This window comes from Tribolium castaneum, chromosome 2, assembly GCF_031307605.1.
Source record: "Tribolium castaneum strain GA2 chromosome 2, icTriCast1.1, whole genome shotgun sequence".
NCBI classification, from domain to species: Eukaryota; Metazoa; Arthropoda; class Insecta; order Coleoptera; family Tenebrionidae; genus Tribolium; species Tribolium castaneum.
Window position 1 is genome coordinate 2,841,159 of NC_087395.1, and position 19,106 is coordinate 2,860,264.

Sequence of the window (19,106 nt, forward strand, 5' to 3'; positions counted from 1 at the left end):
TTATCTTTACATGTAACCAATTCTCTACCACACACCATTGAGTTGGTGCGCCAGTTTTTGAGCACGCTGTATTTAACCCCCTTTCAGGGTGGAATTGTAAAAAATTATAAAACACGCGTTTATAGTCTAAATAAAAATTTTCAAAAATATAAGTTCAAACATAAAGAAATTTTATGTTTAACCCTCTTAGGGGTGAAATTGCCAAAACTTAAAACATGCGTTTTTCATCTGTAACCGAAATTCCAAGTACCAATTTGCGTGAAAATAATTTATTAAATTACGGGTTTTCAAATAAATTTTAACACCCCATTTAACCCTTCTAAGGGTTAAGTTCTTAAAAATCCTGAAACACGTGTTTTTTCATTTTTCACCGAAAGCCCAAAGACAACTTGTCATAAATATAAGTTCAAAAATGATGAATTTTTATATTTAATCCTCTTTGAGGGTGGAATTTTAAATTTTAGCCTAAAGCCCTAATAAGTTCAAAAATGAAGAAATTTTATATTTAACCCCATTAGGGGTGAAATTGTTCAAACTTAAAACATGCGTTTTTTGTATTTTACTAAAATCTTAAGTACCAATTTGCAAGGAAATAATTTTTAGAGTAAAGTTTAACACCACATTTAATCCCCTTAGGAATTGATATTTCGATAATTCTAAAAAATGCTTTCTTCATTTTTAACGTAAGGCCTAAATACCATTTTTTATGAATTTATTATCTCTTTCAAAATGACGGATTTTAATTCAAATCTTAACACCCTATTTAACTCCCTTAGAGGTTGGTTTTTCGAAAATCTTAAAATACGTGTTTCTTCATTTTCAACGTAAGGCCTAAGTACCAATTTTCATGAATCTAACTTTAATATTTCTCTTAAAATGATGGATTGTTATTTAAATTTTACCCCTTTAGTAAAGGATTTTTGAAACATCCCTTCTTAACGGAACCCTACACTCTCTAAGGAACGTATCTTCCAAATTTCATGTTTCTAGTTTCAGTGGTCTAGGCTGTGCGTTGTCTGTCATTTAATCACGGTATGTTTTATTATATACAGATAATATGCCGAAAACTACATTACATTTGCCACAGTTTTGCAAAATTGTTTAAAATACCGAGCCGCACGCAAACCGTCGTGAACTGGCTCATTGTTTACAATACAACATTTAAAATTTTCAAATGACTATCATTATTAAAACTATTTTTTTCGATTGAGCGGTAAAATGTAGTTCAAAATTATGTGGTATTTTCTGCTTTTATACGCAAATTCTGTTTTAATTATCTATTGATGATATCTTTGCGGCTATTAGTTGTTGAGAAATTTGCAAAAATATCTAAAGTTAAATTAAGTAAAATCAAAAGTTTTTGATAAATTCAAAACTATTTTTTTGCAATCATTTTACATAAGTTATAATCATTTTAAAGATATTTTTATACTGGTTTGAATAAAACAGGTCGATTCACATTGATTTTAAAAATTGAAAATTTTAGTTTACGAAAAACTTCCACAATTCATTACAGACAAACATATTAACAAATTGTTGTGATTTGGATTAAATAATATACAGGAAAATCTTATCTAAAGTTCTCCCGCCAATGGCTTTAGTACTAAATCGCCGCATGCTGTGGCGCTAGCGTATGTAAGTCGGCAGGTGTCGGTAAGGACGGAATCTACACAGGTGGCCCTCGTGAAAATTGACATTTTAGTAGCATTTCCAACAACAAAAAGTGCAACAAATTCACAAACTTTAGTGCATTGTTACAGTGATGTGCTCTTAAATTAAAACACTCAGTTTGGCAAGTGGCTCATCTTCGAAAAACGGTAAGTTTTTACTTTTCTTAGCATGTGTGTGTAGTTAGAGTTTGAGGTTATGTATTCCAATTAAAACAGCACAAATTATCAAATTCATGTTTTAACAATTCTTCTGTTTTCGGAACAGAAGTATAGGTTTTTATATCTCAACTAATTACTTTAGGTGTTGCGGATTTGCAGTGGAATAATTGCGATGGTATTTTATGGTAGTGCCTATTGCAATTCGCAAGGGCCGTACATTTTTTAATTTAATTTAATTTCCCGCACTTTTGAAACTTTAATATGAATAAACTGAATAAAGAACTGTGTTGAGAAAATAAAACGTGTAAATGAATTACAATACAATATTATACAATAATACTACAGACTGATCCAGAAATACTGAGTCTGTTGGCAACACATTTGAAAGTATTTGTGCTCGTAATTTGTAACATTGCAACGGAATTCGATTTTTCTTGACAATTATTTGACGTACAACCCCACAAGAATGTTAAATTGTTGTTAACTGAAAGCGAACTCCATTGGTATCCTTAAAAATTTAAGTCTAGTGTTGCCCACAGACTCAGTATTTCTAAATCAATCTGTATAATATTTCCTATAATTTTGATCTAGTTATCCATGACAGTTACGTTAACCCGATGTCCATTACGTAAATAAGATTCCAACATTTTTTTTATTTTCTTCAGTGAATATTCTGGACATGTTGACAGGTAAGGCGATGCTGAAGTTACTTACGCAATACGTTTCACTGCTGAGGTAATTGTCATGGATGAGTAGATCAGAATTTAAAAGAATCGCATTTTTTACACTAAATAAATATTTCTTATGGAATATAAAAACTAAACTAATGCATATATGTATTACGTAAGTATCTAAAGGAATAACATTTCTTAAGTAGGGCAGGTACGAGTATAAAAAACAATTAATACCACAAAAAATACCTTCAGTATTTACAGCTTTTTTTCAGAAACATTAAAATTGTTCCCTTTGTGCATTATGTACTTTTATGGCATCTTCTAATACTTTCATATGTTGTGCCTTATCTTGTCGTATAACTGTTCATGTTGCTCTTTAAGTAACTCCACTACCTTATTCAAATTCGTACGAATGGAAGTAGGGTGGGATGAACTAAATCTGAAATATCATCATAAATATTAGACTCTATCTCTAGACTAGCTCAATACAAACCGATTTTTTATTTCTTTTTGTTCGTGACACCTGATAAATTGGAACTATCTTCACTGCTCCCAGGCGAGGAAGCATTCGAACAGCTTGCTGATGGCTCATCCATGTTATCAAATCTTCCAGATATGGGGGGTTCACCTAATGCTTAATATCCAAAATCGGATTCATTTCATCAAAATATGGTGGTGGGTCTTTTCGTTCTTCACCCGTTGTTAAAAGCTTTTATTTAACTTCCTTTCTCGTCTGTCTGTCTGTTTTATATTTTTGGAGCCAAATTTGAAAGGGTTCCTGTTGTCCCAATGAACTGAAATTTTGCATACTTACTTAATCTGCGTGACAATGCAATCCTATGTGGTTAAATACTTCTTAAATGGGGTTTTGAAGTTTTAGGTTATGCTTACAAATGGGTTTTCGATGCGTATATCGAACTTATACCAACATTAACGGTATGTTGGTAATTGGGAAATATATTAATACCTAATCATTTTCATTACGTTTCGTTATAAACAAAGGTCGTTATTTTTCTGCTATTTCATAGTACTAGAATCGATCAAAAAGGGGTTTTATTAAATAAAATTAAAGAATAATGAACAGGTGGGGAGGCGAAGTCTATCTTGAAGCTATTCAACTTAACCTCAAATATTAATTAATAGATAATATCAAAATACATAGTAAAAAAATAAAATAAAGTCATCATATACATTTTTAAATCAAAAAACGTCAAAAATAAAAATATAAATTAATAGAAAAATTGCGACGCGTTGGGTGTTTGTCGTTTCTCTTGGAAAAATCCTCAATTTTAATTTATTGGATGGGCCCCTCGCGGATGAAAAGAATTCGCAATTCTTTTTAATCTTTCATAAGAAGATAGGACGCTACTTACCTACTGGAAAAGCGTATTTTATATCTGTACGTTATAATGGAATGTACTTTCTAATGTCGCTTGTTTACAAATTTTCACTGTTTGTCTGTTGCCGCAAATTTAATTGTTGATTCTGTACACTATTGGAACATGTTTTTAATTTTTTTCGTAATTATGCAAGAAAGGGTTAAATAAACTTAGAGAAAAAACTTACGTAAGTTTTAGAGAAATTGTGTTTTTCAAATATTAATGACTATATTAACAAAATATCACCTTAGCGGTTTAAATAATGTCGTTCTTTATTTCTTGTAAAAAATGGGAATTTTTTCAAAGATTAAAATACTCTTAACGTTGTAAAATTTTCTCGTATATGGATATGTTGAAAAACTCTTTCGGACACGATTCACGAATATTTTAATAGCAATAAACACTAATTAAGTTGACACTTTTTCAAAAACCATAGATTCGTCAGAGAATTTTAAACTTTGATTTTTAGTTTTTCCATAATTTGTGGAATAGAGAATTGTGACATGCAACGGCACCCCATGTAGTCTGAACAATTTCTCAAAAATGCATTAGCAGGTAACAACTTATCAAAATGGAAGGATTAGGGTCATTTAAAACGAATTTCAAAAAAGAAACACTCAGCAAGTTTTACTAATCGTTTGAGTCCAGTTTAAGAACTACTGGTTGTTTTCTCTTTAAATATTATGTAATGGAATCGTTTTCCTTGAACGAAAATATACAGGGTGTATCAGAAATACGTGTGTTAATTTTAACACGTAATAAAACTCATCAAATATAACAACATTTTGTAAATAATAATATTTAGTTTTTTCATAATTTGTCGAATAGGAAATTGTGACATACAACGACACCTCTTGTACTCTGAACATTTTTTCTAAAATTCATTAAAATTCAGTTTCTTAATATTCTCTGGTTTTATATGATTTTTAACAACAAAAAACGCAAGTAAAAAAGTAAATAAATTTAATAAATAAAAAAAATATCTAGTGTAACTAAATTAAACAAAAATCCGAAATTATTTGAGATAACGTCGTGAGCATTTTTTCTTTTTGTCAGTTCGATAATTTTATCAATCACAACATAGCAGGTGTTGATTCTCATGTTGCTTGAGCCATGGAACTTTGTTTCTTGTGTGTGACTATCATCGGAGTAGACTTTTCGATATTTAGTACATTTAACTTTTACTTTTCAAAATAGATTTCATTTAAGTTTTGGTGAATTGGATTTTTTATAACAAAATCGATTGCTTGATTGATATTATCTAAAGTCCAATGAGCAGGATCGTAGCTTATTTGTGTCACGAGTGAATTTGTTGTTCATGAACTAATGATATATAAAAATTACAGTCAAAAATAAGAAAAGAATTGTTTTCTTACCGTCCAATAAGGATGTACCTTCAGATTGATCTTGTGAGTGTCTTAATTCGTCTGACCAAACTTCTTTGGATATAGCAGGTAATGATGTCTCAGAAAATTTCGGTATCGAAGAAACTTGTTTTGGTTTTGTTTTATATTTAGCTTCTAAATATAATTCACGTAGTAGAAACAAAATTAAAAATTAAAAATTTGCTTAGGCTCACCATCAGTTTTTTTCCAAAAAAAGATTCTAACTTTGGAATTTTTTGTAAAACTTCTTCTTGCTTTTCCCCCTTTAGTTTATTTAATTTTCTCCTTTGTGTACCACTTAATTTGTTTTTTCTGGACATTTTTTACAAATGTTAAAAGACGACTTAGGGCCGATTTATTGAAGAGTCATTAATTTAATTTACAATTAAATGCGTGATTAACCGATCACGTGACCAAATTGAAGCAGTTTCATTGGTCTATTCGCGTAGTTAACTTTTAACAACGAATTAAATTTTAACAGAGCTTTCTGTAAATCTAAGACCACTTATTTTTCACGATGCATACAATATTTTCAGACGGAAAGTTAACACATGAACTCTAATTACCGATTGATCAAATTCAACTCTTCATGAGTCTTTGTTTAGTTTGTTTTAAACATAAATATAAACAGAAGTTCTCCTATTGCTCTTAAGTGGATACTCGTATTTAATCTCCGTTTCGCTCATCTTAATGTCTGTAATATTATAGATTATATTATTATAATTATTATATTATATATTATATATTATTATTATATTATCTTATTATATAATGTATATACAGCGTGATTCTTTTATGACTTATATTAGAAACTTTTCAACTTTTACTACAGCTAGAGCTTTAAAATTTTGTATACGATTCAAATCGACCATTCTGAGTTCAACTAAATTATTTTCAATATATATGATCTTCCGGACCTACAAAAAATTGGCGCCAAGTTTGAAATTTTAAATGGTAACTACACATTTTTATTGCATATTTGTATTCACCTTCTCAAGCTGAGTAAAATGTAGTCAAGTTGTTTGCACTTATCTGTCATAGTTTTTGACATTTATTTTTTTTGTTAAAATTTTCATTTGCAAAGATTTATCTAAGACATCACAGCCCTTGAACCTTTTGCGATAAATGAATAATTTTTGGTGCATTCGGTAACCGAAGGATTGAAGAGTCTTCTAGTTTTCAAAATTGTCAACTGTCAAAATTCATGGCTAGTATGATTTTTTTAAAATGGTTATCAAAACATCTCCTATAACTCCGTTTTTTACGTGGAACGACCGTATTTTCTTAACGGCAATCGAAAGATCATCGATATTTATGGTGACTTTTATTAATACATCATATACCTATCTCTTACAGTTTTTGAAAAAAATCACAAATAAACAGATTTTATTTCTTAATTTTCATAGTTAATCAAGTAGACTTTGCAAAATGGTCAACAATTGTCAAACATCAACATTTTATTTACTTTTTAGCGAATAAGCAGTAAAATAATATTTAATTATGGTTTATTATAACTTAAAGTATTATGTACAGTAACTCAGTCAGTCCACCATCGAATTTTAAACTTGTTGAATTAAAATGATGAACAAATCGAACATTTCGTTTAATTAATAGCTACCACAATTTTGTCGTGTTTTTCTAAAGTTTACTTGATTAAAAATGAAAATAATGAGCTGAAATTCGTTTTTTTGCGATTATTTTCAAAACTGTAAGAGATAGATATAGAAAATAATAATAAAATCCTGCACAAAAATTGATGTTCTTATGATTGCCATTGAAAAAACTGTTTTATAATCATTTTTTAATCATCATTCTCAAAAAATCATAGTAGCCTTACAATTTGACAGTTGACAATACTGAAGATTTAAGAAGAGCCTTCAAACCTTTGGCTATCAAGTGCAAAAAAAATATTCACTTATTATAAAGACTTCACGGACCGTGATATTTTAAATGAACCCCTGCACACTTCTTATGGGAATTTAAGGACCACTCAAATTGGAAAATTTTTATATCAATCGATGCATTTCAAAAAGCTGATCAAATCATATCATTGCGCCAAACATGTAGCTTGATTAGGAAAGCCAGAAATCGCGATTGAATTTAAATTATTCCTATTGTTGGAGATATTACTTCTGTCCGCTTAAATCCCTATTTCCATAAAAGTGTCTGTTCCCCGTACCTGACCCCCAATCTAGTAATTGCAGTGTTGTAAATCTCGAAGATTTACAAGCTCTTTGTACTCACCGAAAAGCCCGCCCAATGCTTTTCTTATGGGACAAATCTTCACTTTGATTGCAATTTCCCGCGTTCCTAATTAAGCTACACGTTTGGCGCAATGATATGATTTGTTCAGTTTTTTATGACGCATCGATTGATATAAAAATTACTCAATTTGAGTGGTCCTTAAATTCCCATAAGAAGTGTGCCTAGTCCTTTGTATCAAAAAATTGACATGACTCAAAAACTATGACAGATAAGTACTAACAACAGGGTACATTTTACTCAGTTTCAAAAGGCGAATTCAAAAATGCAATAAAATTAACTGCTTACTATTGAAAATTTCAAAGTTGACGCTAATCTTTCGTAGTTTCGAAAATTCAGCCATTTTGTAAGTAATTTAGTTGAACTCAGAATGGTCGATTTGGATTGTACACAAAATGTTAAAACTCCAGCTATAATAGAAGTTAAAAAGTTTTTAATGTAGGCTCTAAAAGAATCAGCCTGTATATGTCTTCGGTCTTCCGATATTACAAATTTATTCTATTATTGATGCGTGTCCCTTTAATTTTTTTACGCTTTCTTAAAAGATTCGGGTTGTTTTTTAAATATGTACACGTAATACAACGACAGAACTTGGGATTTTGCCGCTCCGCGGAAAACGTTTTTTGTGCGCCTCCCAAAAAATATTTTTAGAAAAATGTAAAATTTTGGAGCACATAAGCCCTTCATATCCTAATTTAGAGAAATTTTGATATTGTGTTATTGTGAACACGTTTTAATTAATTTTAACCTTGAAAACGACCGTTCTCTATTTGCAAAAGTCAATGAAAAATAAATAAAAATTCTCGAAACTAGCAAAATAATTTTGCAGATGGATGCACCAGCGAATTTAATTTCGTAGTGTTTCGTTTTACGGTTTCGTTGATTTCATTCGATGAGAAATGCGATACTTCCCTTGAAAAAATGCATCTTACGTGATTTCAATCCACTTTGTTCCTGTTGTAAACGCTATCAGTAACTTCATTTGTTATTTTTAATCAAGCACGTTGAAATCGTTTAGAACGACTACGTGTGCAAAACAAACGCGCCTCACTCGTCTAACGTCTGACAAATGTTTTTTTATTTTACGGAAAAAATAATTTCATTTTTATTTTCATTTGCAATTTTCCTTTCTTTTGTTCAATACAGCCTGTTTTCGCCGGCGCCACATTTTAGCTGGCGCCCCTAGGCTTCAGTCTAGGCAGCCTAATGGGTAATCCGGCCCTGCAGGTAACAACTTATAAAAGTGGAAGGATTTAAATGGTCATTTAAAACCAATTTCAAATAGGAAACTAATCGTTTGAGTCCAGTTTATGAACTACTGGTTGTTTTCTCTTTGAATATTTTGTGATGGGATCGTTTTCCTTGAACGAAAATATGCATAAATCGAATATGCATGTTTACTTGGCTTATTAATAAAAACTGCATTAGATATGCATAGAGTTTTTAATTTTGTTTAGAAAAATGTATTTACAAAAAAATATGTATTAAATAAATTGTTATTAAAAAAACACTTTTTTTTCTCTTTTTTCATAAAGGTTAATAATTGAGTCGTATAGGAAAATTTGATTAGAAAAATCTTTTAAGGTTATTTCTTTGCAATGTCGGACACATTTTTGCTGATAGATTGTAAACTATTGTTTCATAATTTTAAAATGCTTTTCTGTTGAAAGTTGCTTGAAACACGGGAAAACTAGTCTTAAGTTTATAACTTTACCTAGAAAGTTGAGATTGATCCAACGCTGAGATTTTTGTTTACTTTTGATCTTAGTTCATTCCATGTCCACGAGGACATATATAAATAAAATTTCTAAACTTTTTCTTCAACTTTACTTGGAAAGTCAGGGATGTTTGCTATTAGTATTTCAAAGCTTTACATACTTCTAAGCAGTGAATTTAGTAATTTGTTTGGAAATCGTTAATATTTCCGAAACGAAATAAAGTCATGAAAAATGTGAGATAGGGGAACGAGTTGTTTTCATTTAAACAGAGTTCACTATTCTGTTTATTTTTATGTGTAAAATATCTAGTAATGAAATTTAAGAGGATGCTTCATTTTTTAATTAAATTTTTGAAGACATTGTTTTATTATTATATTATTAGTCACAAATGTAAAAGAAGAGCTATAAAAGTCGAATTTACGAAGAAAATGTGATAGCTGTACGCACTTTCCTTTTGTGGTGCTCATTTTTTGTTTCTTCAGGACGTAAGAAATTTATCCACTGTATTAGCATTTTTTACTTTGGTTTTAATTTTGAGCATCATATTTGTGTTCCCAAATTTTCCAATGAATAACAATTAAACTTTTACGTATTTTATGATGAGAGAAATCGTGTATAAGTTCCCCTACCTAAAAATGTTTTCTTGATATGCGCAAGCGCATGCAGCAGTGAAGGCCAATTGTATATAAACCAGGGGTGGGAAAGAACGTGATAAGTATAGTTGAATGTGGGAAGCGAGTGACGTGAACTGTTGTTGTGTGTTACCAAAAATATTTCGTATCAACGGATCAGGTAGGATCTTTTTGTTATTCTTGTTTGATGGCGTGTTTTTAACTTTCATGCGGAATTGGTTTTAAGACTACATATTCTTCTAAAGTGAAGATTTTATTTTGCTGAACACTACGTTTTTATGGAACTCTTATCTGCATGTTGTGTTACGATCTTCTCTACCAACTTGCAAATTCAATGACACAGCCGAATTTGTGGTCAAGATATATACCTTTCCTTTGAGGTATTACAAAGGAGGTGATACCATTTACAATTTTTCAGGGGGTTGGTGCTGCTGTTGAGAAAGTTTGATCTTGTAAGCTCTTAAATTAATTGAGTTAAATAAAGACAACGGATATTACAATGAAGTTTTTCGTAGTTATGCAAAAAATGGTTAAATAAACTCTGAAAAAAAACTTACAAAAGTTTTAGAGAAATTGAGAAAAAACGCACAAACACTCAAAGTAACACAGTCATCAACACCACTCCTTGAAAAGAAAAAAATATATCATCAATTGTATCATCTACTAATCGTCACTTTTATCATTTTTTGTGAAGTTTTCTTGTGGGGTAGTCGCTAGATTATGAAACCTTTACCGCTGTGGTCTTATTTTGTATAAACCTTCTAATTTTTCCATTTATTCCTCATTAGGTGAATCAAATTTCTGTGTATCCCGTTTTATTTTAAATGTTTACGAACGTTTTTAAGAATTGGGGGTCACTCCAGGGGTTAATGAGAAGCCCTATAATTTATGTCCGTATCTTAATCAATTTTTAGTTCATTTTAATAAACTATTTTTTAAACTAAATCCGATGAGACTTAGCAGTGGGAAGGGGTGCCTATTTAAGAAGTAATTACGTAACACACATCTACACAATCATTCCGCATCGTCGATGCCGCTTTCCGGCACTCCGGGAACACAATTTTTTGTACAAGGGAATTGTACGGTTTTACCGATCTAACTTACCAAATATTTTGTAAAAACAATTTAATGAAACATTAATATCCGTTGTTTTCCAATGCACTCGACCATTCGTCTTCGCATGCTGTTCACTAAATTTTGGTATATATTCAAATGTCTAAAATGCCCCCAAACGTTTCTGACATGATTTGATAACATGTCGACATTCCTTATTGCCGCTTGTTTCTGTGCGATGTTCCCCCATTTCCGCACCATGCTTCTTCATAAATTTTTAATTGGATTTAATTAATTTTTAAATACCTATACCGGGTTCGTCAAGTTTTACACTCAGGCACTTTACACCTCTTAGAAGAGAGAGAAAAAAATATGAAATAAATATATTCCACTGCACTGATATCCAATCTCGCTAGGAAAAAAAAAATTTTTCTATTGATTCATTTGTCCAATAGAAAAGAAAAAAAACATTTGACCAAAAAATTACATTAGCTGTTTTTTACATCAATGGGTCGGAAATACGAAATAAAATTATTCTGCAAAAATTTCACTTGAAAAAAAATCGTTAGAATTGGATTAAAAGCCATTTTGATACTATTCATCGGAAATTTCAGTATAATTTATGAGGGACAAGATTGAGTAGTAATAATTCTCCGCCACAAAAGGACCCACTACCTACCCCAATAACAGTAATGACTGCAGAAATTTTACAACTAGCATGTTAAAAATTGTTGTATTTAAAAATTACATCAAATGTTCAAATTGATGACCATTTTGGTCTAAACATAAACGAATTCTTCGTTTAAAATTTGCATGAACCCTTGCGGCAAGATTTAACTCATTCATTTCGGTGAAGGCGTTTCGAATGCGTTCCCTCATGTCCTCAATGGTCGTGGGTGCTTCCCGATACACCATTTCCTTCACGGTCCCCCACAGGAAAAAATCTGGCGCCGTTAGATTCGGAGATCGAGCTGGCCAATTGACATTTGACGGTTAGATGACCCTCGAAGAAATGTGGGCCTACCACATTATTATCAATTATGCCACTCCAGACCTTTAGCGACCAATAATTTTGTGTCGCTACGTGGCGCATCCAGTGTGGGTTTTCCACTGCTCAATAATGCAGATTATGTTTGTTTACTTGCCCATTCTTTTTGAATGTGCATTTATCCGTAAACAAAACATTTAAAAAAATTTTCATCGGCGCGACTCTGCTCTTCCGCCCAATTACAAAAAATAATGCGATTTTCAAAATCATTGCCGTAGACGCTTTTAAGAGTCGGGAGTCACCCTAGGGGTTAATTAGAAGCCCTGTATTTTGTCTGTATCTTGAAGTAATTACGTAACACACACATCTACACAATCACTCCGCATCCTCGATGCCGCTTTCTGGAACTCCGAGAGTTAAATAATTCGGATAGTGAAACGAATTTTTAAAAACCTAAGGCTTTAGACCAGGGTTGCCCAACCTTTTTTTGTCCGTGGGCCGGATTCATCATGACATACGATTTCGCGGGCCGGATTCTTTATAATTGCATATCTTAGTAACACCTTTGAAAAAAATTCAACATTTTCAATGAATTCACGAATATGTTTGTGCTGATTCATTTTTTTTAAATATTTATAAATTTTATGAAAATGTTGCGTTTTTTAATTTATTTTTAGAATTAAATGAAATCATAAAAGGTTAAAATTTCAAAAGAACAAAATCTGTACTCACGATTTATTAATGTGAAGTCTGATGTTGTTTTTCAGAAACTAATTTTTTAATATTTGGTTCAAGTTGAGTGACGTTCATCCTTAATATGGAATGAAGGTGATCATCTGAAAGTCGAGCGCGAGACGCTGGTTTGGCTCTTTTTAAAGTTGAAAATGTTTGTTCACAAATGTACGTGCTTGCAAACGCCGTTGTCATTTTCATTCCAAGGTTTCTCAAATTCGGATAAGAATCTAACGCTGCATAAAAATCTGGTAAGGACTTCTCGCGAAAAAGATCCTGTAATGGTGTTTGGCATTGCAATTCAATTAATTCTAATTGTAAATCACCTGGCGCCGTAGAAACATCCACTGTAAAAGGATTTTCAAACAAGCGTATTTCATTTTTAATCCGGTGAAAATCTGCAAATCTATCTTCGAAACTTTTGCTGAGTAATTGCAGCATCTTGGTAATTTTTTCACTTGGAAAATGATCATTTTTCCTTTCTTTACGTAAAGCAGTGCAAGTCGGAAAGTGCGTCAACTGTCCTTTTTCCGTTTGCTGTATGAAAAGCTTTAATTTTGTTTGAAACGCACATAAATCAGCATATACATGGGAAATAAGTTTGTCTTTGCATTGCAATTTGAGATTAAGTTCATTTACATACGCAGTTAAATCACAGAGTATAGCTAAATCCCACAGCCACACAGGGTTACTTAGTTCGTGGAGCTGAGTTGATTTTTCAATAAAGAATATATCAATTTCATGTCTCAAATCAAAAAATCGCTGTAGTACCCTACCGCGGCTCAGCCAGCGGATTTCGCTATGATAAACCACATCACCATATTCGGCTTCAATTTGTAAAAGAAATTCTTTGAATATTCTGTGATTCGTAGAATATGATCTTATTAAATTTACGGATTTAGTAACTACCTTCATAACATGATCTAAATTTAAAATTTTTCCACAAAGATTTTGTTGGTGAATGATACAATGTATATCCAACGGCGGTGATCCATTTGATTCCAGCACTTTTTTCCTTAATCTGGCTACTAGCCCATTGTGCCGACCAACCATAGATGGAGCGCCATCTGTGGTTATGGCCGTTAATTTATTCCAGTCAAGGTTAAGATCATCAAAAATTTCGGATACTTCCTTAAATAAATCTTCACCCGTAGTAGTTGTTTTAATACTTTTCATTGCAGCAAGTTCCTCCGTAACTTCAAAACTATTATTTATTCCACGGATGAATACAAGCAATTGCGCAATATCAGTCACGTCCGTAGATTCATCTGTAGCAATGGAAAACATTTTGAACTGACTTGCTTTTGATTTTAATTGTACCATAAGATCACTTCCTAAATCTTCTATTCTTCGTGTCATTGTCATACGTGATAAACTCACAGATTCGAATGCACTTTTTTTTTCCGGGCACACTTCTTCCACTACCGCCATTAAGCACCTTTTAACAAATTCCCCATCTGAAAATGGATGAACTTCTTTGCCTATTATGTGACCTACTCGATAGCTAGCTCGCACAATCGACTCATTAATATTTTTCGCGTTGTTATATAGTTTGGTTAATCCGCCAATTTCACTTTGTAAATTTGTAATTTTATTTTCGCGGCACACACCGACGTATTTGTTATATGTCTGCTTATGTTTGGAATCGTAATGTCGTTTGATGTTATGTTCTTTAAATACAGATAAACTTTCCTTGCAAATAAGGCATAAGCATTTTTCCCCTTGCGCCACAAAAAAGTACATGTTTGTCCATTTCTCTTGAAAAACGCGGCACTCACTATCCACTTTACGTTTTTTCGTCGACATTATTTGGGGTAAAAATATTCAATATTATAAAACTTTCACAAAATTAAATTTATATTTTTTAATAACTTATTTATCAAAAATTAACTTAAAGTTTTCACAAAAGTTAATGTAAACATATGTGAGCATCTCCTATGAAATAATTACCACAAGTAACTCCATGATTATAACTAACTTCACTCTGTAGTCACCTCGACTATCGGCCACTCGCGGCAGCACTAGTCGACATCGGCATGACACACACACACCGTGTCATGCCGATGTCATGTACAAATACAAATTATTCAATCAAAATACATATAACAATATCAGAAATATTGTAGTTAATAAAATTCACAGAAAATACTTTAATAAATTTAAAAAATACGCGGTATTTGGTCAATAATTTACGAATATCCGACTAGGAGCTCGCGGGCCGGATTGAGCTTCTTCGCGGGCCGGATCCGGCCCGCGGGCCGTAGGTTGGGCACCGCTGCTTTAGACCCTCTGGGAGCTGGCGCATACGTTTTACGTGTAAACTGTTTTCACTGTTTTTAGCCGCAAATTTAGACTTGAAGAGTTTCTTGACATTTGCAGTGTTTCTTTATAAGTAAATGTAGGTCGAAGAGTCATTTATGATTGAAATAAATGCCTAGATATTTTTTTATTAAATAAAATGTCTGTTAATGAAGTTGATACGAATTTTTGATAACGGTGCATTGTATTGAGAATTTAAAAAAACCATTTTATAGGAAATTTAAAAACACAGACTTGAGATATTTTAGATTTTTGTTAACTGTTCTTAATTGTTAGATACAAAGCAAAAATTAAATTGTAAGTAGGCAACTTTTAACGTTCGTCTCGACTATTATATACAACGATCGTATACTGGTTTAAATATTTTTGAAATAAATCAATATGCTCGAAATTTCCACCGTTGTACTTCCTGAACCTGATGCCAATGGGTTTGTCAGGAAACTCTTCGTTTTCAATCATAACGCCGACCCATGTCGTCTCCCATACAACTTTGACCAACGTAGGCCAACACTTCAACACATTTCTAAAAAACATATCATAATTAGAACTTGGTATTACACCATTTTTTTTTTAATGTATTACTTTTATGTATGCCATCGGATTCTCCTGTGCGCCATCTTCAAACTCCTTAAAAGTTAATCTAATGCATCTTGATGTTAGGTTAAAATGTTTGATGAAATTATCCGTTTCGTCAAGTTTATTAAAATAGTGCCGAAGAGATTCATCTGCACGGGTATTGCTTTTTATAACCAACAATAATGATATCAATGTATCTTACCGTTTTGTTGAGGAGTCGTTACTACTGCCTGGTTATTTCTCACAATTTGGAGTAATTCTCCACCGTCTCCAGCACCGCCTTCACCATTTTGCACTAGGTATTAAAAATGATAATTTAACTATATTATTTTAACACAGTATAAATAACTTACATGCTATTGACTCATCCAGTATTCTGAATAATTCAGCTAACTCATTGTCATTGAATACATCTACAAATAAAATTTTTGTTAACAAATTAATAAAAAACATTAATCAATTGTCTTACCGTTTTGTCGTGATGTCGACGGTTGAGGATTTTGATAGTTTGGTACTTCCTCGGCTCCACCGCCTCTTTGCACTATAATTTCATAAATTCAATTAAATTTATTATTTTTCCAAAATATACAATAACTTACATGTTGTAGTCGACTTAATAGCTTCAGGTTGCTGGTTTTGCGGTTTTACTAAAAATATATTTTTTCGTAATAACATTGAAGAAGTTGAAAAAAGAAAAAGCGTTATCTCTCTTACTAACGCGCATCATATCGTCATCGTCGTCGCTCAATTCAATTACAGCCCGAGGCCTTTTCGACGCCGCAAGTTTTCTTCGCGAAATTGGTGTTGGCGTTGGGCTGGGCATGTTACGTTGCTCTATAAAATTTATTATTATATTCAAATCATCAACAATACATGCAATATTGATAATGAATCATAATGGAAAAGTAGTTACCAAAATACAGAAGTTCCCTTGCCAATTGCCGGTTACATCATTGCTAATTGTGGTATCAATACCAGACCACCAAAAATAATTTTTTCGTCCACCACATCTTTTACCGTTTTTAACCCATATAACCCTAAAATTAATATTTTTTCTAATTCTTTTTAAACATATGATTAAAAGTTTAATTAATGATCAGAAAACTATAGGAAATTGTTTAAAAAAAATGCAATGGCAGTTTTTTAAATAAAGGGCGTCCTTTTAAAAGGACGGTAGGATTAAACATTGATTAAAAATAAACCATTTTGGTTAATATTTATTTTGCTGTATATTTTGCTGTATATGTGTAATCCGATATCGCACTTTTCGCAACGGAAGTTTGTGACACACAGCGCACTTCGTCTGGCTTTCTTGATAGATTACAAGATGATTAATTTTGTCAAAACGTGAATGTTCTTTATAAGAACTAGCCTTCCTTGCAGGTCCTTTTTTGCTTAAAACTTTTTGAGTTTCTAGTAACCCTAAAAAAATGGCTCTTCTAAAAGCAAGTTGGTCCAGTTTGCCTCCATTGAACCGTTGCACATACCATGCATTTTGTACCGCCATATCAATACAATGGCTTACTAGTGGAAAATACCATTTCTTCCCCCGAATTGAAATGCGGTATTGTCCGATATTTTGATCGCTTTGATCAACTCCGCCCATATTTTCGTTATATCCCTTTATTAGCTTAGGCTGGTCTACCTGAATATGTGTTTTTTGAGCTTGAGAATATCTTTTTGCTTTGTTTGGAGGCAGTACAGAGCAAGCATTTGAAACAATAGTTAGGACACTATTGTCATTCCAACGACATACAATCAGATCATTTTCCACCAATGCATATTCAAACGCCCCTCTGTTTTTTTTCTTGAATTCTTTTACTTCAGTTAGAGGACAGTTTGTAATTCTATTTTTTCTGATGGTACCGGTAGCCCTTATTTTTCGCAGCGACGATGTAAAAAAATTGTCAAAATATAGATGAAAATTGTCAAATCCGGTTGAAGTCAAAATATCTGTGTACTGCAAAACGACAATAGCACCGAGACCCAGGTCCTGGTATTTTTCTGACAAATTGGTGGAGGAGCCCTGATATGGTTCAAAGTATACAATATATCCGAGACGACTGCCTCCAACCCAAAATTTCTACCCCCATCTTATTGGCTTTCCTCTTATGAATTGCTTGCAACCATGGCGTCCAAAATAGGGCACCATGGCTTCATCAACCGAATGGTTTTCTTCAGTAGGAGCATGATCCAAAAACTTTTGATTTAGTGACAAAAACAGTGGCCGTACTTTAGCAAAACGATCGCTTTTGTTCAAATTATTGTTGTCGACACAATGACAAATTGCTCATGACATGTTGAAACCGATCTCTTGAAATTGAGGAAGAAACAAGTTTATTATTCGTGTCATCTGAATTTTGCCAGTACATCTTTTTCCGGGAAACAGAGCAATAGCCACTCAACATTAGAACAGCAAAAAAACAAAACATGTCGTCAGTTGTAATGTCACCCGGCCGATTTTTTTGAAGAGCATATTGATTACTGAATCCAACAAGATCTTTCATGAGGTTTTCATCAAAAAACAACTTAAAAGTTTCAGCTGGTGATAGGTTATTTTTTGTTATATAGACTCGATTCCATTTGGGAAAATGATATTGCAGATCAACGCCAATTGTAAAGTGAAAATTTTTGAATTGTTTTATTTTTTTCTGTGCAACTAATGACAAGGGTATCTCGTCTTCACTATCCCAATTTTCAATTTCATCATTTATTTCTTCATCCTGATGATTTAAAACAACTTCCACATTACCTCGCAACTGCGACCCAGGTAAATTGTTGAGTACAACATTATCTTCTTCGCCCGAATCTTCGTCGGTGTTACATTCGTTGGCATTTTCCGGAGGAAAAAGGATAATTTCATCTGGTATAACGGTTTCGTCTTCTAAATTTTCTACTTCCTCAAGTAATTCGTTTAGCGTAAGAGGTTTTTTCAATCGACTAAATGTTAAAACATAATTGATTGTAAAACACAATATAGTACTAAATAAAACTACCGTCCTTTTAAACGAACGCTAAAATTTGGGGGCAAAAAAAAATTTATGAATATTTTGTGTTGTCTTTCAACTTGGCAGTCTTTCTTTGACCTTTATAAAAGTGTGTTTTGAGAATTATTGAAATAAGAAAATAATATGATAGGAAAAACTTACCTCCAGTCTTGGTAGTCTCCCATTTTCTCACTAAATAAATCTAACTCACTTTCAAAAAATGCTGGTTTTTCCAAAATACTCTAAAGTTTAAATTGACATGACATACGTCAATATAGACATCTGTAATGTCAAGTAGAGTGGTAACACCAATGTGAGAATACCCGGAACCGATAAATACAGAAATCTTTATGCGAATGTTACCCGTCCTTTTAAAAGGACCGTAGTTCCAAATGGGTTAATTGATTAATTATTTTATCATTGTTATTATTATTATTACTATTATTATTATTACTATTATTATTATTATTATTATTAATATTATTATTATTCATAAACGATTTTGTGTTCAGACACAATTACCATCTTCTTTTACTAAGGAATTTTAGGCAATAATTAAATATTTCGCGGTT

At 32.2% G+C, this 19,106-nt stretch overlaps 2 protein-coding genes across 2 annotated transcripts in view; one reads left to right on the forward strand and one right to left on the reverse strand.

The window, feature by feature from the left end:
• Positions 1-1,664: 1,664 nt before the first annotated feature.
• LOC100141865 (uncharacterized) overlaps positions 1,665-19,106 on the forward strand; it is a 126,196-nt gene continuing 108,754 nt past the window's right edge. The window contains exon 1 of the mRNA XM_064355135.1: positions 1,665-1,817. The gene's annotated coding sequence lies outside the window, so the exon portion shown is untranslated. The remainder of the gene's footprint in view (positions 1,818-19,106) is intronic.
• On the reverse strand, positions 15,205-16,714 carry LOC103314671 (uncharacterized). The gene is made up of 6 exons (XM_064354921.1): positions 16,461-16,714; positions 16,147-16,381; positions 16,017-16,088; positions 15,901-15,960; positions 15,750-15,842; positions 15,205-15,494 (listed from the first exon to the last, which is right to left on the reverse strand). Exons 2-6 carry the CDS (start codon positions 16,220-16,222, stop codon positions 15,484-15,486), a joined length of 312 nt encoding a protein of 103 aa, XP_064210991.1. The 5' UTR covers positions 16,223-16,381; positions 16,461-16,714; the 3' UTR covers positions 15,205-15,483.